General features: G+C 36.4%; 1 protein-coding gene across 1 annotated transcript in view; it reads left to right on the top strand.

The window, feature by feature from the left end:
- fstl4 (follistatin-like 4) overlaps window positions 1-27,680 on the top strand; it is a 214,365-nt gene that overhangs the window by 11,574 nt on the left and 175,111 nt on the right. The window contains exons 2-3 of the mRNA XM_042009266.1: window positions 3,925-4,084; window positions 15,215-15,248. Coding sequence (XP_041865200.1) covers window positions 3,935-4,084; window positions 15,215-15,248 — 184 coding nt within the window. The 5' untranslated portion in view covers window positions 3,925-3,934. The remainder of the gene's footprint in view (window positions 1-3,924; window positions 4,085-15,214; window positions 15,249-27,680) is intronic.

The following is a 27,680-nucleotide window of genomic DNA, read 5'->3' as shown; positions in this document are numbered from 1 at the left end:
CCTTATAGATTTTCTCTTCTCCTTCTGATGAATTTCAAAATAGCCCATTCAGGCTGCACACCCAGCGCTCTGTTTGCGTGTAGTAATTTCTGAGTGTGTGTGGCAGTGCGTGGGCCAGTGCCAGGGGGCTCCAGCAGCACATTAAGACAGTGACTGGCAGATCTCATTTGGTGTTTAATTTCACAAGGTGAGGTCTCATCTATGAGGGCCCATTAGCCTCCGGCTAGTGGGCTAGCTGAATAATGCCTGTGGTTTCTTGAAAGTGATGTTTACATTGACAAGGCGTGTTTCACGGTTTGTGTGTTGTTAGCAGCGGTGAAGTGCATCAACACAAATGTTACACTGGAAATAGTAACGTCGTGGGATTTTTCTTTTATTATTATTCATCCACATTTCACTGCCTTTCACACAACTTTGTTCCCGCCTGTGAAACAAAAACAGGGGCAGAAACAACACTTTGTCATACTGGAAATTAAATAGATTATGATGTTTTATTTGCTGACAAGAGTAATTCTTCTTGCAAGTTGTTTTTTTCTGTTACCAGTAGATTTTCCTATTTAAAAAAAAAAATTCACACATCTTTCGTCTGATGGGGCTCATTTAAGTGCATAAAATATAGCTGTTTTACGGTACACCAGCTGTCCAAGACCAAACTGAGACAGCAGCTTACTGAACATCGAGGATTTTTTTTTAGCTTAATGTGTGCTTATTTTGCTTTGGGGTCATTTTGACCACAGAGAAACCTTTTGCCATCAAAACTTTATTTATTTATCAAATGGTTGAACAAAGAATGGATTGACAATAACAGTTAAAACAGATTTGCTAGAATATCTTAATTAAAATCACATTTATTTTTTTACCCAACAAAGGATTATTTAGTTTCTGAGTAATTGCCAGTTCTGCTGTACAATACATTTAAAATTTGAAGTAAGTTTTCTTTATTTCCAACCCCATCTACAATTGCAAAATCAGAAAACCTACCAACCCAAAATAATCTAATTGTTAAATGGGTGAAAATGTAGTTTATTCACATTTGACAGCAGCCCCAGGTTGCACCAGGTCAAGAGTTCTGTATAACAGGTGGTTGCATGCCTTTAGCCTCATTGGTTGTTAAATTATAAAACTTCCAATATGCACTGAGGTCAGTATGAGCCGTCATACTAACATATGTTATTCTGCAGATTAAGATCTTTCCAATGATGCATTTTGTTTGGTGAAAATTATAGTTTATATTTTTTCATTTCATTGAAAGGGATTTAATACGTTCACAACCTTGGAAAATCAGCTTGGAAGAGAGCCTGAAATACTGAATTCTGTGTTGACACATAGTTTATAGGTCAGAGCCAGGGTTAGATCATATAGTTTAAATAGTTTTCAATCCGACATAAAACTTTAAACTAAATATCTGTGTTTCAATGCAGTGCACTAACTAAAAGACAATTTGATTAAATAAATTAAAGTAAAGCTCATGATTCATCAACTACCCATGTAGGTAAGTGTGTTTCCAGACTTAGAGTGGCCATCTTGATTTAAAAAAATAAAAATAAATAAAAAAGGCCAAAAAGTGCTGGACTGGATGTAATTGCAAACTGAAAAAGAGAAAAAAAAACTGCTGTTTTTTTCTAGGTGAGATTATGTTAAATATCTCCTGCCATATATTCCTAGTAATATACATAAAAATGAAACAGACAAAGGTTAGAAAGCTCCTAATACCGCTTTAATTTGAAATAACCCACTGACGACAGACAGGATTGAAACCTGCCATGCACACAGCAGCATCCATAGCAACCAAGGTAGCAAAAATCGCGAGGCCTGAGAGAATCTTTGTAAATACAAAAGACTGTTTAGCTTTTTCTTTCAATAATCTAACTTGTTGAAGGTGTATTGGAAATGTGAAGAAGCCTTAGCAATGCTGATTTGCTCATAGACATTATAGTCACAGTTCACATGCCTCTATTTTACATTTTTTACTTGAAAATAAGTTGTAATCCTGAGGATGTGAGGTTTGCTGGTGGACTGGATTCCTGTCAGACTGGATTGGGAGGTTTCCTGGATCCGTGCTGCTGATCAGCGTTATGAATTAATGATACTAGATCTGCTAAGAGGTGGAGAATTCCCTATACTATCCCATACAAATGGGCTGATAACCACTGATGAGGTTGATTCACTTGAGCAATAACGTCCGCTGAGAGTTGGAGCAAGACTGTACCTGGGAACATAAAAACAGTGTCAACAAAGCTGTGTGCACATACAGATGGAATAACCATTTGCATGCAGTGGTCCAGGATCCCTTAATTTAAACCCTTAATTTAATTAAAAAAAAAAATATATATATATATATATATATATATATATATATAAGCTTGTATGTATGTATATTATTTCATATATATTTTTCATTCTGATTTTTACTTGAAAAGATTTGGTTATGTATCATATCATGGCAAAAAAACCATTTCACACTGTATAAGCTTTTGGACATCTGCACCACGGAGTTAAAGGTCAAGGTGAGTCACACTCCCCTGTAATATTCAGTTATTCTGAGAAAAGCCTCTAGAGACACCATAGACATCTGCACTGCCTGAGATGCATCATGAGTTTTTGCATCCTTGTTGCCATTTGAGTGCAAAACTTTATGGCCCCATAGGGGAGATTTCTTTTGCAGACAGGTTCTGCTGTAAAATACACAATAAAGCCACATTATGAAGTATAAAGCCACAATAAAGCAATAAACATATTACCTGAAAGTACACCAATACACATAACGATCTCCCTTGCAACCATAAAGACGCACATCAGCTGATGAGATCAAATTAAATGTTTTAACCAGTGGCAAAATCCACTTTACTTTACAGGGTAGACATTGTAGACGGTAGCTACAATAACAGAAACATAAGGGCTCTCCTACCCGGGAATAAACATTTCTGTTGTAAGATAAAATGAACATGGCTTCAGCTGAAATTTAATCAAATTAATTTCTTCTGTGGTTTTTTTGCCATTTAATGTAGAATGTGTTTTTTTGCTGTACTGGATTACATTTTAATGTGAAGTTGCTATATTATTACACCACTTCTCCCCTGTAATTCAGATTAAAAGCTTTCTGGTTTGTTCACTTGGGGATCAGTGCCACCACAGCGTTGATATTTAAAACACATTTAATTACTAAATGTATGATTGGTTGTTTAGGATTATTCACAAGATATGATAGGATTTAGTCATTATTGATATAGAAGTAATTTCAAGTGCAATAGCAACAGCGCTTGGTGTGTTTGCTTCTTTGGGTTTGTGTGTTCATCTGTGTGGGTGTGTATGTGGGACGGTAGTCAAACTGATCAAGTGATTTCAAATTTTAAGCTCTAGAGCCACCTCTTTATTTGCAACTTCAGAGGACGGTTTCTTTGTTGACACCAAAAGATTTTCAGTGTCCTTTGTAATACAGATAATTATCCACACCAGTTTGGGCTTTGATGTTTACATAGCTTCTTTATGCCGAGTGTGTGTACATGTTTGGAAGTATTTTATATTTATGCAACACATTCTGTGAGCAAGATTTAACCATTGTTGGTGTATGTGCTCAGTCATTCGGGTCATGGTAATCCAGCGTGCTTGAATAAAGGATAAATAGACTTCTGTTTTTGGTCCTTAAAGACATTTCAGCTCTAATCTGAAAGGCATTTTCATCCTTAACTCTCCAGCAACTCTCAAAGTGTCAGTGTCCCCAAAAAGAGCTTATAAAACTAGCTCTCACTAACAGTTTTTGATGGCAGTTTTCAAGAGCAATAGAATTTTAATCCTCAGTGCTTCTTTTGATCATATAAATCTCAAGAGAATTAAAATGGTATTATAGTATTGGTTTTGATTTTGAATTTGTGGGTTTTACAACAAAATCAGACTTTTTTTTTTTTTTTTCACTTTTCTACTCAGATAAACATTCATGGGCAGCCTGGGTGTTTGGACTGTGGCTGTGGCCACTTTGCTGGGGACATCAGGGTGGTGGCTGGTCGAAGGGCACAGGAGCGGCAGGCAAGGCAGTGTGGATGCACCCATCATGCTACGTACCTCCTCCCAGGAAGCACACTCCATGGTAAATATAACTCCATGTACTCATGCATGCAAACTGTACAGCTTCAGCCATCACCTCCTTCCCTTTCTTACAGCAGAGACGGGGTGAAACCCTAGTGAACAAATCACATCATGAACTAAACCAAGGTAGCAAAGAAAAACAAAGTGAATCTTAAAGAAGTGTGGAAAAAGACATATTTGTTTTTTATCTGAGAACCCCGCATTAAATATAATTGATAAATGTTTTAAATGGCACGTACTTCCAAGAATATAAAATACAACACACATTCTTGAGAAAAAAATATAGGTACATAAGTTATCAGAAAAAAGGCAAATTTGATATTTTAGACTTTTGTCACATCAAAATATTTCTGAGTGACAGTATTTTAGGTAATGAAAATTGCAGTACCTATAGCTTTGTATGATGACAGCACTAGATTTCAAAAAGAAGAAAAACAATGGCGTCATCCTGTCAGTGAATGATGTGCCAATTTTCTTCAGAAAAACAACACTTCATACTCATAATGCAACTGTCTACAATTAAGACTTTCAATGCCCTGATTTATATATGATTTTAAATCTCAGTGGAATATAAGTTGATGTCTGATAGGGGTCTTTACTGCCTAAATGTCTTGAATAAAAATATATAAATCTAGACCATGGAAAATTCATGGATGTTAACTCTGCCCCTGGGCAGCTACAGTGGATGTCAGTGAATTTTTATGTCATTACCAAAAGTGAAGTGGCAAAAATATGCCTCAGATGGGCAATAATGTATTAGTTTATTCCAGACACTTGTATGGAAAGGACACATCATAAGTTTTTATTAACCAGTGAGACGCCCAACTCTGCTGTGCTTGATTATTTTATAATTCAGCTAGGATTTCATGTTTGATAGTCAGGTAATGGATTACAGCCCAACCATTTAAGTTTCTTTGTGCCTCTACTGTAAATAGGCGAGTAGCAGAACCAGCTTACTAATCTACGTCTTTAAACTGTATTGCTGTAAACAGCTTTAAATCCTCCAAATTGTGATTGTTAACCCTCAAAACAAATGTTTTCAAACGGTCTCTGAAGCCACCAGATTTTCCCACCAGTAGCTCTGCCTGCTCAGTCTGCAGGGTTGTTGCCACGTGACTGCGCATGTCTTGGTGGCTGGTAGTCCTGCACTGTAGCCTTGTGGCTGTGTTGTGGACCCCAGCCTGCCCTGATCTGGGTGGTTTCTGTGGTAGGCCCCTTCTGTGGTCATGGGTGGGCTGGCTTCTGGTGTGACTGGATTCCCAAGATATCATTTCCTCACAGCAGCACCAAGCCAGATGTTTTCATTCAATTGATATTTTTGTACTATTATTCAGTTAAGAGACAGTAACTAGAGATCGGAGTTCATGTGCTTTGTTGTTGTGTGTGTGTGTGTGTGTGTGTGTGTGTGTGTGTGTGTGTGTGTGTGTGTGTGTGTGTGTGTGTGAGTGTGCGTGTGAGGTGTGACCATGATTAGGTGTATGTTTTTAAATGGCTTTAATATGTGAAGGCTTTTAAAAATTGTATTTTAACATGCATTATTTCTTTTTATTGTGTAAAGCACTTTGTGTATGAAAAGCGCTTTATCAATAACATTTGATTTGACTTGATTTGTAAAGGTCAGATAGTATTCTCTGAGTGCATAATTGCACTACCAAATACTGTTTTGTATGTCCAGTAATCTAAACCAGTGGTCCCCATTCCTACTCCTCAAGTAGGTATTAGATGTCTCCCTGCTGCAACACACCTAAATCATATTGAATTGATCTCTGTCAAGCTCTGCACAAGTCTGCTACTGAGCCATTAATTTGAATCAGGTGTGTTGCAGCAGGGAAACACTGAAGTTCTGCAGGACAGTGGTCCTTGAGGACCGGAGTTGGGAATCCCTTATTCAAAACCACAAATACATAACAGAAAAAAATGCAGAGACGTTACAAACATCACGCTGAGTTTAAGTGTTCCACCTCCTCCAGTGAGGAATTGTGACGTGTTTCACTTCAATAACATAAAAAAAACTAAGTGAAAAACAAAGTGGTCTGGGTCTGATTTGTAAAAATCAGATTTGTGCTGTTCAGACTGTGATATAAAATCTAATATGGGTCACATGTGGGGGACAAAAGTCAGATTTGGGCCACTTTTGCCTGCAGTGTGAGCATAGCCTTCTGAAAAGTGAATTTTGGTTTTGAACTGTAAGCCTGAAACAGATCCAGCATTAGCTTGAATCAAAGGAGTGGAGATGTAAGTATTTGTCAGACTCCTTAGGGCACTTGCCAGGAGTGGCAAATGAAAAAAGTTACTTTAACTGAAAGAACATGGAGTCATTTGTGCTAATTAATAATGATCACCCCTTGAAAAAATGCTCTGTCTTCAGTTGTCAATAGTCAATCTGATTCCAATTGGATGTAGGTCCAGTTTCAGCAGTCAGCTTAATTAAAGGACAGTGGCGGATGAATCTGCATTTTATGAACAACACTGTTCTATTTAATGCGGTCTTCATTCTACTTTTATTATAATCACATGAAAATGGGAAGTATATAACTTCATATCTGTCTACTTCTAAATGCAGGTATTGTTTGTCCTATTTACAGCAGTTCAAGATAACATTCATGAAATTTCTAGAGGATTTCGCCAGATTGCATCTGGCACACATTTGAATTATGTGTTCAACAGTCTAGCCCTGTGGGCAGACCAGTCCTTGCCAGCAAGAATGAACCTTTTAAATTATGTTCTGTGCATAAAAGAAACATAAAACCCAAATAACTTGTCAAAAAAAGACTTACGCACAGACGGTAAGAGGCATAACACACAGCCTTGCGGTCATCCCAATTCTCTGTAAAATGAACCATACACAGTCTGGCTCACTTTAGGCTTTGCCAAGTTGGCAATCTGCTGTGGCATGTCATTTTGTCTCCTTAAATCCCTTGGTACCACAAACAAATTCCCTTTCATTTCACCATCTGTTTATCTGTCCAGAATTTTAACTCAACTGGTGCCAGAATTTAAAGTCAACCCCGGGGTGACTCATATGAATCCATGACTTCACATTATACAGAATGCATTCTCAAAGCCTTCGGAAGTAACTGAGAAGGAATAGTGTGTTTATTCTATGACAAAAATTGCCCTGAAACAAAGTAAAACAGAGTCTTTTAGGCTTGTAACGAACTTATAAAAGAAAGTGAAAAATAAGCAAAGCAGTCTAGATTAAAACCTTCCAAATGTGACTTCTTTTCAACTTGCTGGATACTTGCACCCCAACTAAGATGTTGCTTCTGTCCTGACTGGGACTGTACCATCTGTGGAAAGACTTGAATGGTTTTCTGGCTTTGTATTGGTCCTGGATTCTTGTAACACAGCATCATGAAATAATAAGCATGTAGGATTGTTTTCAGCCACATAACTGATTGGCTAGGTGATTTTATAGGAACCATAGAGAAATATGCACTGTGCTGATTGGATTAAAAGCTTAGAAGTAAGAGGGTTATGCACTGAATGAACAGAGAAAAACTGCATCAACAATAAAAACATAAAGAATGAAAATATCTTTTATATTTTAATTTTCAGTTGTGGGCCACCCCCTTCACCCCTTTACATTTAAATTTTGATTAGAATTTGAATCAATAAACTTTTTCTTTTTATTTTCTTGCAGTCCCCAGGGAATAAATTTAGGATGTTTAGTTATAATTTGCTCTGGAAGCTGAATAAAACCTCTGAAGGAGATGAACATATGCAGTACCTGCCATTATTTAAAGCATTAACTCGCTTCTCTACTGTAATTGTAGTTGTAGGGGATAGTAGCTCAACGCAGTCATCTGGGATAATGACAGTAAGGAACATCAGACATTTTCTGTGTCTAGCTTCTGTAATAAGACATTTTATTTACACAATACCTTATATGATTTTTTAGATGAAACCAAAGTACATGAGTAAGGAAGGAATACATGTGAACACGCTATGTATTAAATAGGAGTCAACATGGGGACACAGACACGGTTGCAACTCTTTTTTCCCTAATCTAAATTATTTTGTAATTTATACTCATTTGATTTGTTACCTGAAAAAAAAGAAATAGTACCATTGTTTATTTTATTTTACTTTTTTCTCATGCTGGCTGCATGTGCTCTACCTTCATTGGACCCTTACTTGGAAGTCCAACAAGCAAAAATTTGCCACACAGCTCTTTTAGTTGTATTGACTAAATCCTGTTTTACTTTTACAATATATTACTTTAAACAGCTTTGTAATTATGCAAATTATAATAATTCACAAATTTATTACACTGTTATAAACATAAAGATTTTAGGTTTTGTAATGTTTTGAGCTCACTTAATGTCTTTAATTCACAACTCAAAATAAGTATAATGCACTGAATATTAAATGAAACAGTAATAGAAATACTTGCACTGAAAATTACAAGCAGACTTGTTGATAAATAAAACTAGCTACAGTAAATCTAGTGCTGATGATAGTAATGTTGTCATTTTAGCACAAATACTTTCATTTATGTTGGTTTGGGGGTTATTTATGAAGTAAGTTGCGGGTGCATGGCAGAAGTAAATTCCACCTACACATCTTCTATAGGGAGATAATAAGCATGTTTATTTCCCAGGGCTATATTTGGTATCATATAAAATATTCAACACTAAGTGGAAGTGTAGCTCATGAGTACTGGAAACTAGGGACAAATAAATGTAAATAAGATTTAGGACTTATCTTTCTGGAATATTTAAGAACTCCTACTCCAGAGACTTGTTTGAAGATCATGAAATATATACCTCATTGAAATTATATCCCTTACAAAAATAATAAATAAATCCTCCACCATTCATGAGTTTTAAATACTGAATAATTATTATAAAAAATCAAAATCATTGTACACTGAAAATGCATGAACAATTAAAGATTAATTTTCCGTTTCAAAAGTAATGGTTAGTTTTGTGAATTAAGTGTGACACAAAACACACCATCTACTAGAAGATTAAAAAATGGAGCAGATTATGTCTTTGCATCACACAGGTTCTTCAGTTTTGGTCATTCTAGGCTGTCTTGTATCTTTTCTTCCTTTAGGGGCCAGGGATGTTGTTGGTCCTACAATTAAAGCAGGGCTTAACATACTATTTTCGATTATCACTTAGCTGTTATCATTGGATGTCACCAATTTAGGAAACATGCCTGCAACAGTTTTTTTTTTTTTTTTGTCATAATACTTCACAACAACTAAATATGTGGCTAGTCAGGTCAGAATCTTTTTGCATCACTAAGATAATAACTGTAATAATACATATTTTGACACTATCATATAAATATACACCAACATACACAAACGTTATTTATCATCAGCCTGTGAGAACAGGAATGTTTTGAATGTGCATTCAGCTGAAAATGACCTCAGGTCAACAGGCAGCCTGTTCCAGAGAGTTGGGCCTGAGTAACTGGAAGCGTTGTGAGACCGTACCAGGTTAGAGACAGCGAACATTACTATTACTACCTATCAAGTATGTATGGAATAGGAAGATCTTTTTTTAAAAGTTACTTAGTGTAATTACAATCATTTTAGCTGACGCTTTTATCCAAAATGCCTTACAGTGGTTAGGCAGTAGCGTTAATGGTCTTGCATAAGGAACCAATTGGAAGGTGTTAATATTCATCCACTAGGGGATTCAAACCCTGGTCTCATGGGAGACTGATGGTCTGCCAACTGAGATAACCAATTTCTGTCATACTTAGAGCAAGTGAAATAAAGCCATGAACAGCTGAACTAATGTGTTCATGTTCTGAATGCATAGACTAATTTCTGTTTGAGACATACAATTAAATACAAATCTGAATATTATGATAGAAAACAATGACCATAAAATTGTGTTACTTTAAACCAACTATTTTACTAAGATTGTATGTCCAAAATAATGCAATGGTTGTCCTTATTGAGGACAAATGTGGTATGACTGTTTGGCTGTTAGGGACAACAGGTATATCAGTCTTGTCTCTGATTAGCTATTAAAAGTTTCTGGACATCCAGAGAGTGATATAATCAAAAGTGTATCTAATTTCGTCAGCAGAAGTCAGATTATCAGAGTAAAAATAGTAAGAGTAAAAATAGTAAGAGTAAAATAAAAATAATATTCTACGTTGTATCATTTGCAGGTGAATGGTAGGTTATATTATGGAACTTTACTATTTAACATCAATGCTTGACAAATGACATAATTCTTTCCAAACAATTAAAGTATTATTTTCTGAATGGCTGTCGTGAAATGGCATACTGTTTAGAATGAGGACAACTTTGTTGACATTGAGGATAAAAGCTATTAAGTAAAATTCAAACATATCTACAATAAATCCCCATAAATTATTTGCCATAGAGCCATGGAGAAAACACACACACACACACACACACAAAGAAAAGAGAAGAAATATTTAAATGGAATTAATGGAAAAAGACAAAAAAAAAAAAAAAACATGGAGGTGTTGAAAAGTGAAAAAGATTTTCTTGCCATTATTAGTTAGTAAAGCTGCTTGTAAATATACTTGACAGGAAACAGTACTTACTGAGTTTCTGGACAGCAATAAAGATTCATAGTATGGGCTTTAACTACACATGCTCTACTTTTAGCAAGGAATGATTTTATCTTACTCAGCCTTGTATTCTTATGGTGACTGACCATAAAACGAATGACAAAATATTCAATCTTTTATAATCTTACAAGCTAAACATTCACTTTTTTAATTTGCACATTTTTATCCTCAGGCATACAAGTTGTTTAGATACTTTCAAATCAGTTCATTTAAAATAAAATATAATTTTTGCTGCCTTTTCTTTTGCAAAAATTAATCTTTTTTTCTTTTAATATGTAAATCCTAAATGTTGTGACCTCATCCTCAGAATCTTATCTGTCAGAAGAAAAAGTGGTCAAAAATAATTTTTTCTTGTTTTTTATTAATATTTTTCAAAATCTTCTATTGGACTGAATTACTGTTTAGTTAATTTATGATTTGCCTCTGCCTGGACTAGAGAGGCCAAGAAAGAGAAAGCAACAGACACTGCAACTTTTAGCCAGTATGACCTTCTGACAGAGGAGAAAAACGTTAATGATGCCAATACTGTCATATGTGTATACACGGAAGATAAGGAGCAGAGAGATGAAAAGTAAGTGTCCAATGCATCATGGGACACCCCTCAGCAGACTAAGCCTATGGCAGCATAACTAAGGGATGGCCAGACCACCCCTAACTATAAGATTTATTAAAAAGAACGGTTTAAAGTCTGATCTTAAAGGTAGAGAGGGTTTCTGCCTCCCGAACCCAAACTGGGAGCTGTTTCCATATGAAATGGGACCTGAATCTGAAACCTCTGCCTCCCATTGCACTCTGGGAACCACAAGTGAACCTGAACTGGAGAAATATGATCTCTCCTGCTAATTCTCATCAGCACCCTCGCTGCAGCATTTTGGATCAGCTGGAGACTTTTCAGGGCATATTTGGGACAACCCATTAATAAGGAATTGCAGTAGTCCAATCTTGATGTAAAGAACTAGTTTTTCTGCATCACTCTGATATAGGATGTCCCTAATTTTTGCAATATTACATATGTGGAAGATGGCAGTTCTAGAAACCTGTTTCAAATGCAAGCCAAAGGACTAATCCTGGTCAAATATAACTCCAAGGGTCCTCGATGTAGTTCTAAAAGCCAAATCAATGCCATCTAGATTAATTACATAGCTAGACAATTTTCAGTCTTTTTGACATCTTTGTAATCTAACAAACTGATCAGGCTTCATGGATAAGTAAATCTGAGTATCATTTGCATAACAATTTAAGTTTAGAATAGAATAGAATGCCTTTTATTGTCATTATACACATGTACAACGAGATTATACCATGCTATCTAATGATGTTACCTAAGGGAAGCGTGTATAATGTCAAAAGTATTGGTCCAAGTTCAGAACCCTGAGGAACTCCATAACTTACTCTGGTGTGTGAGGAAGACTCATTATTTACTTTAACAAACTGAAATCTATCAGATAAATATGACTTAAACCAGCCTAATGCAGTTCCTGTAATCCCAATGGCATGTTCAAGGGTCTATAACAGAATGTTGTGATCAGTTGTGTTGAATGCAGCATTGAGATCTAAGAAGATAAGTACAGATATGAGTCCCTTGTCTGAGGCCATGAGAAGATCATTGGTAACTTTCACCAGTCAAGTCTGTGTGCTATAATGAGCTTTAAATCGTGACTGAAATTCTTCAGATTAATTTTGCTCAAATAGGCACATAGTTAATACTCCTGGATCAAGAGTAGTTTTTTTAAGTTAATATTTTATTACAATAGTCTTAAAAAATTTAGGTACATATTCTGTCATTAGAGATTATTTTGATAATAATTTCAACTTAATCAAGTCACTTCAGAAGTATCTTGTACGTTTTGTGTTGTACCAGAGGTTTTCCTATAATAGCAGCCTGTGATGGTGGTGCAAGCTTAGAAGTAAAGGTACTGCAAGTCAAGCAAATCTCATCCTCATTGTGCATATTGTATCTCTCAGCAGTGTAAAAATATTATTATAGTCTGCATAAATCATATTGTCTGTAAAAAAAACAAAACAAAACAAAAAAAAAAAACACTCAGCCTCTGTCACAGGGAAATGTGTGAGAGAAAAACATCAGATCCTTCTAGAAACCCAGCTGGTTTGTTCTATTTACTCAAATGGAATTCAGGTGGGAAGTATTCAGATTTCTCCACCTACTGAGAGCAACATTGCAGCTCTTACAGGAAGGGAAAAATACAAACAGCCTCATAATGGAGCAGCTGCCTTGAGTTAGAGCTGAACTAATATTCTGTGGTGCAAATTTTAGTGCATTAAGTACAATGATAAAAAAGGAGTCTTTTAAGTGTCAGCACAGAGCAGACAGTATTTTTAGAAAGAAGCCCATAGCCTTTCTTTCACCTCTATGCTTGATTTGATTCTTTAATCAATTGATCAAACAGCGGCACTCGAGATGATAGAAGGCGGTGCTGATGAGCACACTCAATTTTATCCTGCCATCATGAGGAAGCATGTCTGCAATTAAGATGGACAGATGGCAGAGGAAGAGAAGAGCGAGCAACAGAGATGTAGAAGCAAAGACGGAGCCATGACAGAAAGCATTAAAACTGCTGCCTTTCTCAGGGGACTCTCGGTCTCTAGGGGAGCCATCGGGGGCCCTGTAGACATGCATATGTTTTTATCTCTGAGGCTCATTACCGATGGCATCCACACCGAGGGACAAAAATACAAAATGTCACTGAGCTTCAGTTGCTTTTACATATTAACTTCCTCAAAAATGGTTTCGAATTGAAAACCCATTTCTGGTCTATTTCTACACAGCATGTCGATTGTTGCTTGTTTTGCCTGCATATGTTATTAGATTGCCTTTCAAGCTGACAGATATGTATGCAAGTCCTTATGCTAGAACAACGCACGTGATCAGTCACTAACAAGGATACAATGCACATCAAAGCACATCCTTTGCATAGAAACACATACATGTCAGCTACTGGAAGTGACTACAAAAGATGTTTGGTTAGTCCAATAAATTTCTTCCAGTGTGTCACCCGTTTCAGTTAAAGTATTTTTATTTCCATATTTTTCTGCTCTTGACTGTTTTATTTATTTATTTTGTTTATTTTTTTATTTCTTAGAACACTGAATACAATTTACTCTCCATCTCTTCTATCCATTTTCCATACAATGCTTAACATAAAGCATGGATATAACCATATAACCATAACATGGTATAAATATGAAACTTCATGCCCTAAATCCTACTCACAAGCAGGGCTCGAAATGATTACCCACCAACCTGCCAAATGCAGGCTAAAATGAATTTTGGCAGGTATAAGTAAACCTCACTGGCTAGTTTGGCAGGTGATGAATAAAGCAAAGCATTTTGGTTATTTGTCCTGGCAGCGCAATCACTACAGTGAACTTTTCACATGGAATATCATACATTCACTGACTGTTTTTAGCACGTGTGATGCTGCTTATGTGCTACTGTTTGCCTGAACAAAGTGCAGCTAAATGAGGAGCAAAATAATAAATAAATAAAGTGATGTGTAGAACGTAAAACAAAGATGTGTTAGCAGTTAGAAGCTGGCTACAAGAAAAGAAACAAGTTAGCAGATGATGTTGAAGATTAAAAAGGAGGTGGAAACCACTGAGATCTGGCATGTAGATCGTTTGTGCTCTTGCAGCCCAGAGTTTGAGAACAAACACCAAGTTAAGGGAGCTGAGAATATCCAGAGTGGAACAGATTTACACAGAGGCTCTGAACATCATAGTTCTGATAAGAGATCTGATAACATGTGATTATATGTCAATTACTTAACTAGTTATGATGAATATTTAGGATTAAGTATTTAATTAAAAGGATTCTTTTAATTTTTTTTATTTATTTACCTTGATAAACCTTTGACTTCTATTCAAATAATGCTGTACAGTTAAAATTCTCTTGTTATTTCAGTAATGTAAAGAATCTATTGGTTAACATTTAGTGTAGATCATTTTAATTATGTTAAGAGCAAAAGCAACACAAGCAGAGGTAAGAAAATGTTGTTGATTAGTGTATTAATGAAAAAAAAACATTTAAAGAAACATGTGACTAAATGCTTCTAGTTGCTCTAATCTAGATTATTTTCTATGAAAAACATTTAGTTTTTGAAAATTTCACTTTGTAATTTTAGCAAACCACGTTAGCTGGTAAGTTAATTTAGACCAAATATGTCCCTGTTGACCCTGCTGTGAATACCCACTTTGCATCTTGATAAACATCCCAGTAGAATACACTGAAAACTGCTATCCAGCAGAATGTTGGAGAGTCTATTAATCTGATCTGAGTCCGGGTCCTATTTTGTGTACTTTATTTACCTGTACATTTTTTCACACTTCCTCATATTTTCTCTTATTCTCTCTCTCTTTTTTAAATGTATTCTCCATCCACAGATCACTTTTTTCTGTTCCACGGTCTTCCTTTTTTAAGTAATGAATAATTAGCAAAAAAAACCAAAACAAAACAAAAAAGAACAAGAAACTTGTTTTTTTCCCCCCTTTTTACACCTCCAAGCTTGTATAATAACCACTTTTGTGTGTTCTCTGTTTGCAGGAGAAAGAAAAGGCAGACGGGAACATCGATCATTGTGAGTACACTTACTGTGTTCAAACCAAACAGCATTTTTCAAAACATGCCATGCGGTGGTCCATTACAAAATGTTTCTATCCTCTGCTGTTGGTCTGGCGTACACTTCTGATTACTGGGATATGCTGAAAGCAAGTAATTCAACAAGAAATTGTTCCCATAAAATGGGCAATGGGGAAAACTAATGATGATATAACTGTGAAAATGTACCGTGCTGCATTTATTACTTCGGCATCTTCAGACTTTTTTTTTTTAAGAATGACCAATTTAAATTTAAGTTGAGGAAATATTTCACTACATGGATGAAAAAAGCTAATTTACCAACTAGTTGTTTCATTGTGCTTGACCTTATTGACAAGTATAGTTAAATTAAGTTAAATTTTTAAGTGAAACTTAACTCTTCGTGTCCTTTCACTGAGCCCGGCTCAGTACATTTTAAATCATTTATTCACAGTGACAACCTCTCTGTAGAGTTGTCGGTGAATAATTTTTTGCTGTCAAGCACATTGATACCTCTGTCAGACATGAGTAAATAATGTTTTCCAGCTTTGGCCTTACTTGTTACTTATCGATCGCTGAGAAGGTTTATGGCTTATATTGGACATTCACAGCCTTGATAATTAAGTCTCATGAAAATAAACTTGTTAATGATTAAATTATGTCTTCGTTGATGTCTTTGAGCAACTCTTCACCTTTAACTTTTTGACTCTTTTCTTGTATGGTAGTTTTCTGAGTCTCTGTCAGGTATAACCTGAAATGATCATCATTTTGTGAGGCATTGAATAATAAGACTGTAATGGGAATTTTTCAGGGTTGACTGCTTCTTTACCCGATGGGTGACCTTATCTGTAAACAATAGGCCCATGTGCTCAGTTGTCTCCATCTTCAGAGTAGAGGCTGTTTTCTTGCTTGCTGTATGAGCTTCCTGTGCATGTTCTCTCTGTGTGTGGGCTCCGTCTGGTTTCCTCCCACAGTCCAAAGACTCTGTCTTAGTCCTGCAATGGACTGTCATTTTGGATTTACCTCTGGACACCCTAAATACTGCCTTATTTTACTCTGTGGAAAGGTGCAACTTCCAACAAGTATTTACTTTTCTGTCTATACTTTGCTCAACTGCCTCCTATCAATCTGTTGAATCTCATTTATTTACTTTTTTAAATTCACATTTACATAAATATAGTTTTGTCCTACTTACTACTCTTTAGGTGCTGACATAACTACCTTGATTAGCTCAGATGCTAAAAATGAACGAGTGGCTCTGCACTGAGGAACATTTTCTCTGTACGTGTTTGCTTAGTGTCAATATGAATGCTTTTGTTGGTATAAATGTGCGTGTACAACGATTCAAACTTTAGATCATTATGTGAATAGCAAGATGAATAGGTAGGCCGCTAGTTACTTTATAGATCTTGCAAAAAATAGTTTTGTCACAGCAGGAAAAAGCAAAATAGTAAAGTGCCAAAACAGACTAAATAATCATTTTAACTTTTTCTGAGAGACAAGAGTAACAGTAATAATAGAAACACTGTAAAATCATTAACTGTATATAAGAGAAGGTTGTGCAAAATTCATGTATCGTAACAGCTGTTTTTAGGGCTATCGGTTTGCTGCAGCCAGACTACTGCTGCATGAGCTATTCTTCAACATTATATTCTACTGATAATGTTTGTACCTCTTCAGGAATATTTGTATTTTTCTTCCTGTTCATGTTTGTCTCGACACCATCAGTATGGACAAAAGGAATAAGATTGCAGCACAGCTGACACGAGGAGCTGTTATTGATGAGAATAATATTTAGAGCCAGCAAGATGCAGTGCGGTATCACTCTAATATTTCTGCTTCTTTTGTGCCACATTACCTGAGCAGGATTCACCATTTAACAGTGATCTGTTAAGACATCAAGATGTGTACAGAACAACATGGAGGCTGTTGCTTTATATTTGATATTTACTTTATTTTGGTTATTCACATAGTGAGGCAGACAGCATGGACGGAAATGAAGTTTGCATTTGAATATTTACAATTTTCTGGTAATTATATGTTTGCATCATGTAATTATATGAAAAAAGGATAATTTTAGTGATTGAGAGCAACAGTTAAATGAACAGGGTTAAATTGAAATAGTTTTAAAGCTTGTTAGCATTCACTTCCCTCAGTAAGGGAAACTGATGTTTTGACATTACCAGATATTTTGAGCCTCCATAGCTGATTGCTTTTTCTAATTCCATATCTTTCCAATCTTTTTTTTGCTCAGTGCTTTCACTTTTCTTACATACAGTAAGTATGTAGCACAGTCTTCAACAGTCTTATCTGTTAAAAAAAAAAGAAAAAAACTTGTCACACGGCCATTAATGCATTATAGAAGCTTTGTGAGGACATTAATTCTGAATATTTTCTGAACTATGGATCATGACACATTTGCTACAGTTAAAGTTTTTAAGTGAGGGATGTTGGGAAAATCTCAGACAGGCTTGTCGCATGTCTGCCATTTAAAGATGGGCTCTTCAGTATTTTTCAGCTTTTTCCTCACACTGATTTTCCTCCTGAGACTAATTATCCACTGCCTGTTTGTATACTAAAATAGACTGTTGCTATTGTGTTTCCTTTTCTTGTTTTTCCTCTACTTTTCCTTGGATGATTATCAGCAGAGCTCTCTGGGACTGTTTTTACTGTCATTATGTGGTTGCTTATCTTTTTTTTTTCTTCATGATGCCAGTTTATCCTTTTGTTTTTCTTTTTTTTTCTTTGCTTACTTTCCTTTGACTTTTATGCTAAACTTTTTTTTTTCCTCTTCATGGCAGCATTCTTCTACTTTTACTTTTTTTTAAGCTTCCTTTTCGATTCCCTCCCTCTTTGGTAAAGCTGTTATGTAGGTGTCTACAAGCTTCATGTTGAAATGATGACATTAATCAAATTGCCCCAGTTTTACCTCTGGAGCCTACCAGCTCCTACTGTTGGCCGCCTCAGTGCAAACATTGCATATGAGAATTGGCTGGCTGGCCAAAATGTGACTGCTTGAAAAGTATGCAGGCATTGTCTCTGAATATTCTTTTCACAGCGTGTTACTCTCAACAGCGGGATCCATATGGAAAAATTGAATATTGCCCGTTTATCTTCCAATAGAATGGTGATTAATTTGACCATGAGTGCTTAATTTATGGACCTTTGCAGAGGCCTAATCAGAGTTTGTTACCGTCACAAATTAAACAATGGCAAGAGGCAAAGCAAGTTAAGCAGTCCTGTGGTTCATTTAGATTGTAATTGGGTGAGAATTAGATGGGACAAGGTTGCAGAAAGACTCTCTAATAAGCAGCAAATGACTTGGGAGGAAGCTGGGAGGAGACATAGAGAGTGGAGGCAGCCTAGTGAAGCAGGGATGAAGGAGGGGTGGAAAAGGAAAATACGACAGATCCAAAGTCATCTCCTTGCTAAATTATTCAGCTAGATAAGATGTATACAGCATATTGTCCTATGTTTACTGTGCTCTGACTTATTGTCAAATGTGCATACATCCCCATTGTTTCTGTCGCTATCTGTGGAGAAAAGAATTTAAATGGCAAAAAGAAAACTTGACCTCATTGTGAATGATCAGAAAAGAGGATAATAACTATACATTAAAGTATAGTTTACATAATTTTAGCCTTGAATTCAGGAATGTGTTTCTCTCTGAAACTTGGAAGACTGATACACCATTACATGCCTTCGACTAATTAAATTTGGTATAGGTGCATAATTAACTGACAATAAGCAACCTTTTAGGCTGAGACTGTTATTGTCAAATCTCCTCAAAAATATCCTTTTGCTAGAATGAGTGATGACAGTGCAAGGCAGTTAGTTAAAATTAGATAAAGAGAGGAGTGAGAGCACATTTGTGGTCTTTGGTGCCACACATTCATGTGGATGTTCAATTTCATATCCTCATAGTATTTAAAATTCCCCCTGTGGAATATTGCAGACATTTACCTGGCATATAGTAAATCTAGGGCACGCTGAATGGAAAACTTGACATAAATCTTTACTATAAGCATTTATTAATAGCCTGTCAAGTGGGAAGTGGAGGAAATTTTCCAGCGATGTGACAGACAGCTGGTGATGTTGATGGATGCTGTTGTGAGCTAATGGCTGATGGATTCAATGGCAGGCAACTTTTCTATGGTAGTTGTAGATGTTAATGTGATTCAAGAGTTACAATCAGTAAGTCAAGAGTAGGGCTGCGCGGTGGTGTGGTGGTTAGCCTCCCAGCAAGAAGGTCACCGGTTCGAATCTTGGCTGGGAGAGGTTTGAACCTTGAGGGCGGTGTCCTTTCTGTGTGTATGCGTGGGTTTTCTCTGGGTTCTCTGGCTTCCTCTCACTGTCCAAAGACATGATAGGTTAATTGGTTATTCTAAATTCTCCAAAGGAGAGAGTGTGTGTGTGAATGGTTGTTTGCGGGAGAGCTGGGATAGGCTCCAGCTCACCCGCAACATATGGAATAAGTGGTCAAGATAATGGATGGAAGTCAAGAGTAATGGATTACTATGACTACAAGGAAACAATGACGAAAAACCACTATGATTTTTTGATTTTGTTAAAATAAACAAACTTTACACCCTCAGAAACCTTTGCGTTATTTAAATATATTGTCATCTGCAGCTGCTGTGCCAATTTGTCACCAAATACTGAAAAACAAAAACAACTCATTAATACTGTTTTAATAAAAAATCAATGCCTTAACTAAATAGTTGTTTTTGCTGAAGTTTCCTGCATGTTTGCAATTATCCAGATTCTTACAGTAATTATTTCTGTAACAGCTATTTTTCTGTCAAAGATTTCTTTCTGGTATTTACATTTTGGGAGGTTTTTAAAGGAATTGATTAATTTTTTTTTTTTTTTCTCAGTCATTAGTGATCATTGGATAAATTTCTTATTGAAAATATACACATTTTCATGCTTACCTGTACTTTGTAAATGAGCTGGAAAAAAAAACTTCACACACAAGCTTGCATGCTGTTTTAAAGCCATTTCTATCTGAACAAACAAATAATTTATCTCTAGATTTGATGAATTTGCCACTGTTGGCATGACACAACATGGACACTAGACCATATCCACCGCCAAGAGAAAATTATAATCAATGAATTATAACAAAATAGCATTTTTTATACCAAGTTTCTCCTTTCTGAGGTTGTGGGGGCAGTTGGGGTCTATACAAACTGTCACAAGGTGAGAGATGATGTGGATTACACCCAAAACCCAGCCTTTATTGATTTCCAGGTTGAAGATACATGTTGAAAATCTTCTCTTCTCCATTAAATGTGTTAATGCAAATTGTTATAATATCCTAATAGAGACAAATATTGTGTTTTCTGGACAGAGCTTCTTGGTTTAATGTTCACATTTTAATATGAACTTGGTTATAAAATATAAATATTGTGGTAGGGTGCCATTGCAGGCATACATCTCTCCCAACATCAGCCTAGATAATTGCAATGTGCAAAAAGAACTGTTCTTGCTCAAAGTTGTAAGTCACTATCTCGCACACATCGTAAATCTCTGTGAAATATGATTTCATTTAGCTGTAAAGCAATAAAAATTACCATGCGAAAAGTTCATTCAGTCATAGAGGACTTAATCAAAATACTAAAACGAGATCCGACCCACCTTTTTTAGGCGTGAATACAAAATTAGAATATCTTCAGGTAAAGTTATGACCATAAACCTCACAAATATCCCATTATATGAAATGAAATTTGTTCAGGCTTGGGCTCTCTCATCCAATTCTCAGGCAGACAAAGTTTTACACTATCATAATTATTAGCAGAAAGTGTGAAAGTCAAAGACAAAAGAGGTTTGTAGGGACAACATTGGCTTCATGTTGAGCGTGCCACTAGATAGCTATGAAGGGCTTAAGGAGGGCATTCAGCCTCTCAAGGGAGTAAGAGGGACTGACGGTGGCACTTTAATCTGACTGGGACAAGCTGCAGCGGTAGGCGTATTTGGACGCACATACCAATACACACTTTTCAAGGTGCGGATAGATGCACTTAAAACAGACAGGTTTTGTGGAGAGATACATATTGGGAGAATCAGCAGACACATGCAATCCTGAGAACATTAACAGAACTTCCCCTGTCAGATTGTTCAAATGAGGCTGAGATGTATCCCTGCATTATAATAAGGGACATAACAACAAGACCAGTGTCACAAGTATTTGCATATTTTTAAACCAAGCAAATTAAATGTCTCATGTCTCAATGTCTCTGGCCCTTATACCAATATGCAGCTAATGAGTATACTAATTGACAAATTAATTAAGGGATTTTTTATTCAGTGATTCTCTTTATTATTCTCTGGTGCTGGTTTTGCAATTTTAGATTTAATAATTAACTCATCATAATAGTACTAGAAATTATGCTAACCAAAACCCTTTCATGTACTATTTTTTTATTTTGATGAAAGTATTTAATAGCCAGAAAGAAAATTACTGCACAAATCACTGTATGTATTCAAAGGAGCAATACTGTGTGCATACCTGCCTGCTTTACATTAGACTCAGTGTAGGTCAAATCCTGAATGACGCCAATAGATCTGTTCGTTACCTTCATCCTCTTGATTTTTACTGCCTAACACATCAACCAGACGGCTTTATGAGCTGAGAACAAAAATGATTGCTTTTGAATTCAGATTATATGCCTCTCTGCTCAGCTCTATCTATTCCTGTTGCTCCTTTCTTCTGTTCTGCCTATGTGCATGTATATCTAAGAAACAGAAAACTGTACAAAAATGTAAAAAAAAAAAAAGCCTCAGAATGACTTGATATTATGCTGTAAGAGTCTGGAGTTCTGTTGGAGGGATGGGGGACCATTCTTCCATCATTTGGTGTTTTTGTGACAGTGGTGGAAGTTACTGACGTTGCTCTGTGTTGCTCTGGGTTGAGATCATGGCACTGTGAAAGCCATAGTATGGCACTGATATGATTTTTATCCACACAAAATGGTCCTGTGAGACTTGGTGCCCTATGGATGTTGGGATTGTCATCCTGAAAGGTGAACACTTTTCATCATAGTGTCATAATTTCTACTAGGTAGGTCTTTGGCATTCAAAGTGAACACACACACACACACGTATATATATATATATATATGATAATTCTGATAAATTTATATCATGCACTTTTATTTACACTCTGTAATGTTGTGAAAAACATCAACTTAAAATATGAGAACTAAATGATGCTGTTTCATATTAAAAACAAGCTACTTTTAAAAGAACTTAAATTTGTTCTAACAGAAAAGGCATGGCCTGTCTAATTTTCATACTAATCATGATGGAAATGATTTTGACAAGTAAGAATTAAGAAAACTACTGCTTCAGTACTGCTTTGAGTGAAACAGTTGAGATCTTTGGTTGACAAATGGCATAATAACTTCTGCTGATGAGGGTCTTTACATGTGTCTAAACAATTTCAAACCACTAAGTGAATGCTGTCATTTAGTCAAACAACTATTGTCTAACTCTACCTCAAAGCTCATGAGGCAATGTGATCTGCAATCTTGAGCTACATGATACATTGTTTTGGGGGGAAAAAAAAACAACAAAAAGACATTTTTGGCAGCAATATAAAAAAAAAGATGGCTTGAAAATAGCAAAATCAGTAAAAAAACAAAAAAAAAAAAAAAAAAAGGAAAAAGAAAGAGACAGCATGCAGAGTTTATGAGATATGCACAATGTGTCCTTTAGCATCATTGCCCTGACTCAACAGCCATAGTAATTACATGCCGACAGCAACTGCAGTCAATGTCATCCTGGAGTATTTACTTATGCATGAATGATGAGGTCCTCCGAATACAAATGGAAAGGCCAAGAAAGGGTTACTGTTCTGCTATGAGTGTAGAAGTAGCCTCAGTCATGAGGAAGTAAGCCAAGATTATGGCCCCTCAATCATCTACATTATGACAAACGATTAGCAGAAAGAGCAGATACAGTCTTAGTCCCGTCATATTGACCTTAGAGTTGGTTTCATTACCTTCAAATGGGGATTTGTGAGATTAGATGAAGAATACTGAAATGACACTTAGGTGCACGACTGAAAGCTTGGGGCATAGACAAAAGAGATGACACAACTTAAAAAGCAGTGAGTGTGAAAAGAATCAATGTAGCGATCATGTCCGTGCACCGTGCCAGGGAAAAGTGAGCTGAAATTTAATCAAACTGACTTGAATAGAATTTAAAAAACGTTTTAATGAGGCAATTTTATTTCTTTTAAAATTTACCCAAATATGACAAGCAATTACATTGTCCAGGTTTTGGCAGCATGAGTAAGGAAGCTTGCCAAGATTATGCCTTTGAGGACGTGCTTTTAGAATTCAATATGCAGTTTAAGATTTCTCTGAAGCTTTTTGTCCACATTCACTTCATTTTTGTCATCGACAAGACGGCACATAAAAGTACTGCGTCTGCTGTCACAGACACTTTGATCTCAGCAAACTACTGTATACCCATATTTCACACAGTTTCCAGAAATAACCTCACAGACTCGCAAGACTGTCTGATCATTGCCATTTTGTGTGCACAAATCTATTTTTAAAAGTTTGTTATGAGGCCTATTAAAATGCATTAAGATTAATGAGATTCCTATCTTGGGTGTAGTTCAAAGACAAGTCAGTGAGAGAATGGCACTGGTGGCAAGACAGGTGGGTTGTCTGTAAAAAATAAAAATAAAAATGATATATATATATATATATATCACGTTTTGAATTAATTCAATGAAATATTTATTTATAAATTTAAATATAAAATGGTTCAGGCAGCCAGCCGCTTAGAGTGTAACAAAACACCTGCAATTACAGCAAACTCTTTTTCGGTTGAGGGAATTTTGATCCTTTTTTGATACTGGAACCTTTGTTAGGTGAAGGTCCAGTAAAACTACAGTTTATTGCCTGAAGAAAACAATCAAATTTAATGATTGATGACCTGTTAATTTGGAGGCTGGATCTTCAAATTACAAATTCACCTTCCAAATAGTAGATAACCCACTCTTTCTCAACCCACTTAATGACTTAAGAAATGAAATGGTTCAATCATCACCATCATTTTGAAATTTCCCTTTGATTCTCATCCCATTTCGCTGTAGAGGTCTTAGTTATTATTCATCCACTGCAAAGGATTTGATTTGATTTGATTTTCATCCTAAAATGTAATCTTAGTCTGATGTTTATTTTTTCTGCATTCATTCTAACAGCTGTAATGCACCACCATACCAACAACCATGAAGGATTTTTAATTTATGTTATTGCATTTTTTGGGAAATTCCGGTTTGTGTTTGATAGTGTAGAGTCATTACTGTTCCCTCACCCATCCCCATCTCTCCTGGGTGGGTTGGGTGGCTAGTTATCTCAAGCTCAGGTCCTCTACCAGAGTCCTGGGACCTTGAGGGTCCTACACAGTGTCTTAGCTGTCCTTAGGACTACACTCTTCTGGATGTAGATGCCTCATGTTTCTCCAGTTATCTGTTGGTGCCACTTCTCTAGGGTGGGGTGCATGGACCCCAGTGCTCCAATGACCACTGGTACTATATTGTCTTCTCCTTCCAGGCTTTCTCTAGTTCCTCCTTGATCCCTTGGTATTTCTACAGTTTCTCATGTTCCTATTTCCTGATATTCCCATCGTTGGGGATGGCTACATCGATCACTATGGCTTTCCTCTGTTGCTTATTTATAATCACTATGTCTGATTGGTTGGCCACCGCCATTCTGTCGGTCTGTATCTGGAAGTCCCACAGGATCTTAGCTCTCATTTTCCACCACCTTGGGAGGTATTTCCCCTTGTGACCTAGAGGGTCTCAAATCCATATTCTGTGCAGATGTTTCTGTACACTACTACCCTTCCAGCTACTTGGTTATAACTTTCCATGTAATCTTTTCCTGCCAGGATCTTGGGGACAGAACATCTTGATATATGCCACGTTCTATGGAGATCTGTGCAATATGATATCATTTAACTTTTAACATATTCCCATACAGCTATACTACTGGGACAGTCTGTGAGAATTTCAATTGTTTGGTATCTCTACTACATAGTTTAATAATCTGCCTGCTTCTCCCTTAAAAAATCCACTGCATTATAAGAAATAGCTAGAGAATCTCCATGTCATTTAAAGAGAAATATTAGGGGAAAAGCTCTTAGACCTAACATTGTTAACATTTTTCTAACCACCCTTGCTCTCCATCGCCAGTTAAGGTAACAATGTTTTTCATATTTGCAGAATTGGTGCGCCATTTTCAGATCAGATCAATGCAAACTTTATCCAGTCTGTGCGCTGCACCAATACAACTAACAGCCATCTTGATACTCAACTATCTTTTTTACCAAATTCCATATTTAGTTTTCTGACTTGATTAATCAAGTTGCATTTTGTCTCCATGACATCTTCTATGCTCTCTTTGATATATAAAAGTCACATTTAAAGATAGGTCATTTTTACGTTTCAAATAATAATATTCAAATTTTGCTCAAAGATCTGTTAACTTCAAAAAGCGTTAGTTCACTAGCATCATGATCCTACCCCTAAGTCTTCTCCTTAGATTTATTGTAGCGTTAATTGAATTCTTTTCCTACTTTCCCCAAACAAACTTTTTTTAACACCAGAAGCTGCTGTCTTCATGTGCATATTCTCCTACTAATTTAATCATAGCTGTCTTGTGTTTTGGACTTATATGTATACACTTAGATATTTCCAATAGTCTAGATTTTTTTCCCTTCTTTTGGTTCTGTAATTTTTTTTTTTTTTTTTTTTTTTTGCACCAGTTTTTCTTGGGTTTATAAAACAACTTACATACCGAGTCTTCTGCTATCACTCCTGCTGCTCTCAGCTAGACCTTTTACATTATTCAACTTTTTACTATGACTGAGGAAGATGTAATATTTATTTATTTTTGATCAACATGCTGGCCCTGTTTCTGAAAAAGAAACAATAATTGAACTCTTTTCTCTTTGTGCGTGCGGCTGGAACATTGGGGTGGATGCTGGCTCACGCCGGGTGGTTGTCATTGAGAGGCCTGGTCCTCCTGGACGTAGTGTGGGCCTTCTTCTTTGGGGTGAAGTTCCTCTGGGCTCTTGGGGCCCTGAGCTCTGGCCGCCCTCGTTGACTGGTGCCTGGTAAGGTCGGTGGCTGCCGATCTTGGCCTGCCTTTTGACCGCAGGGGGGGTTCTGGTTGGGGCCTTCCTCTCCCACCCTCTGTGTGTGGGTTGGGTGTGATCTTCATGGTGGGGTGGCTTTGGTTCCAGGATTGCTGCTGATAACCCGGGTCTCTGGGCTGCCCTATTCTGCCTCTAGCCTCTATAGAGGCGTGGTCACATTTTCACAATCACACTCCTCTCTTCTCATTCCTTATACTCTGAATGCTGACACAGTCACAGTTGTGCAGTCGGTCTATGCACTAAGAGCTACTTGTGTTTAGGTTTCTTTTCTGTGTGTGTGTATCTGGTACTTTGGATGTTGTTGTGATACATCATGTTGTTGTGTTGATTAATCTTTTTAGGAGCTCCTGATGATTGTTAGCTTAGTTCACCTGTAAAAGCTGTGGGAATTCTCTGTTGTGTTTCTGTACAGGCATAGCCTTTGGTTGTCTGGTGTTAGGTTGGATTGAAGGGTTGTTGCTTTTATCTACTGTATCCTTTTCTCCTCTCCTAAATAAATAAAAAAACAAATAAGAGGAACCTTATACCCATAAAGCTCCCCTTGGCAAAGCAAATTTGTTCGGCACAACACAGCAGCCAGACCATCATTCTATTTGCTACAATGCTGGACAAGACAAGTTGGGAAAAAAAAAAAAAAAAAAATCTTTTTTTTCACTTATCTTAATATTTTACTTGTTAGATTTTATTTACCAGTTACAGATAAAATAAAATGCTTAACCTCATTGTTTGTTTTAATTCCTTCCTGTATAGTTTTTGATCAGATTTTTACCCACACATACAAAACTAATTTCTAATTAGTTCATTCATGCATCCAGTATCCAGCATTTATCATCTACTATTTATCACTGATAGTATAAGAGCATGTATCATTGATTTAAGAGCTCTTCATTCTCATGTTATTTATGAGGTTTGTTTTTTTTTCCTGTCACCTACACAAGAAGAGTGGAAATCCATTTAGAAATAGCTGTCGCAAATCAGCAGCCAGACATTTTTGTTTTTTTCATGGTTTGTCAAGCATGAAATGCTTCAAAATTTCCTGCAGCTAATGACAAAGAGGAGATGAAGAGGCAATCTCACTTAAGTATAAAATATCCCTCACAGCTCTGCTGCTTCATCAGGGAATAGATACAGTCTCCAGTCATATTTTGGAAATGCTTGTCATATTCAAACACAAATGGAGCAATTTGTGCAAATAGCATGCGTTATAGTGGAGCAGACTCCCAGGTGTATGTACGACAGCCGGGACCTGGAAGAA

Source organism: Melanotaenia boesemani, chromosome 15, assembly GCF_017639745.1.
Source record: "Melanotaenia boesemani isolate fMelBoe1 chromosome 15, fMelBoe1.pri, whole genome shotgun sequence".
Taxonomy (NCBI): Eukaryota; Metazoa; Chordata; class Actinopteri; order Atheriniformes; family Melanotaeniidae; genus Melanotaenia; species Melanotaenia boesemani.
This window is presented reverse-complemented; position numbering and strand designations above follow the sequence as displayed.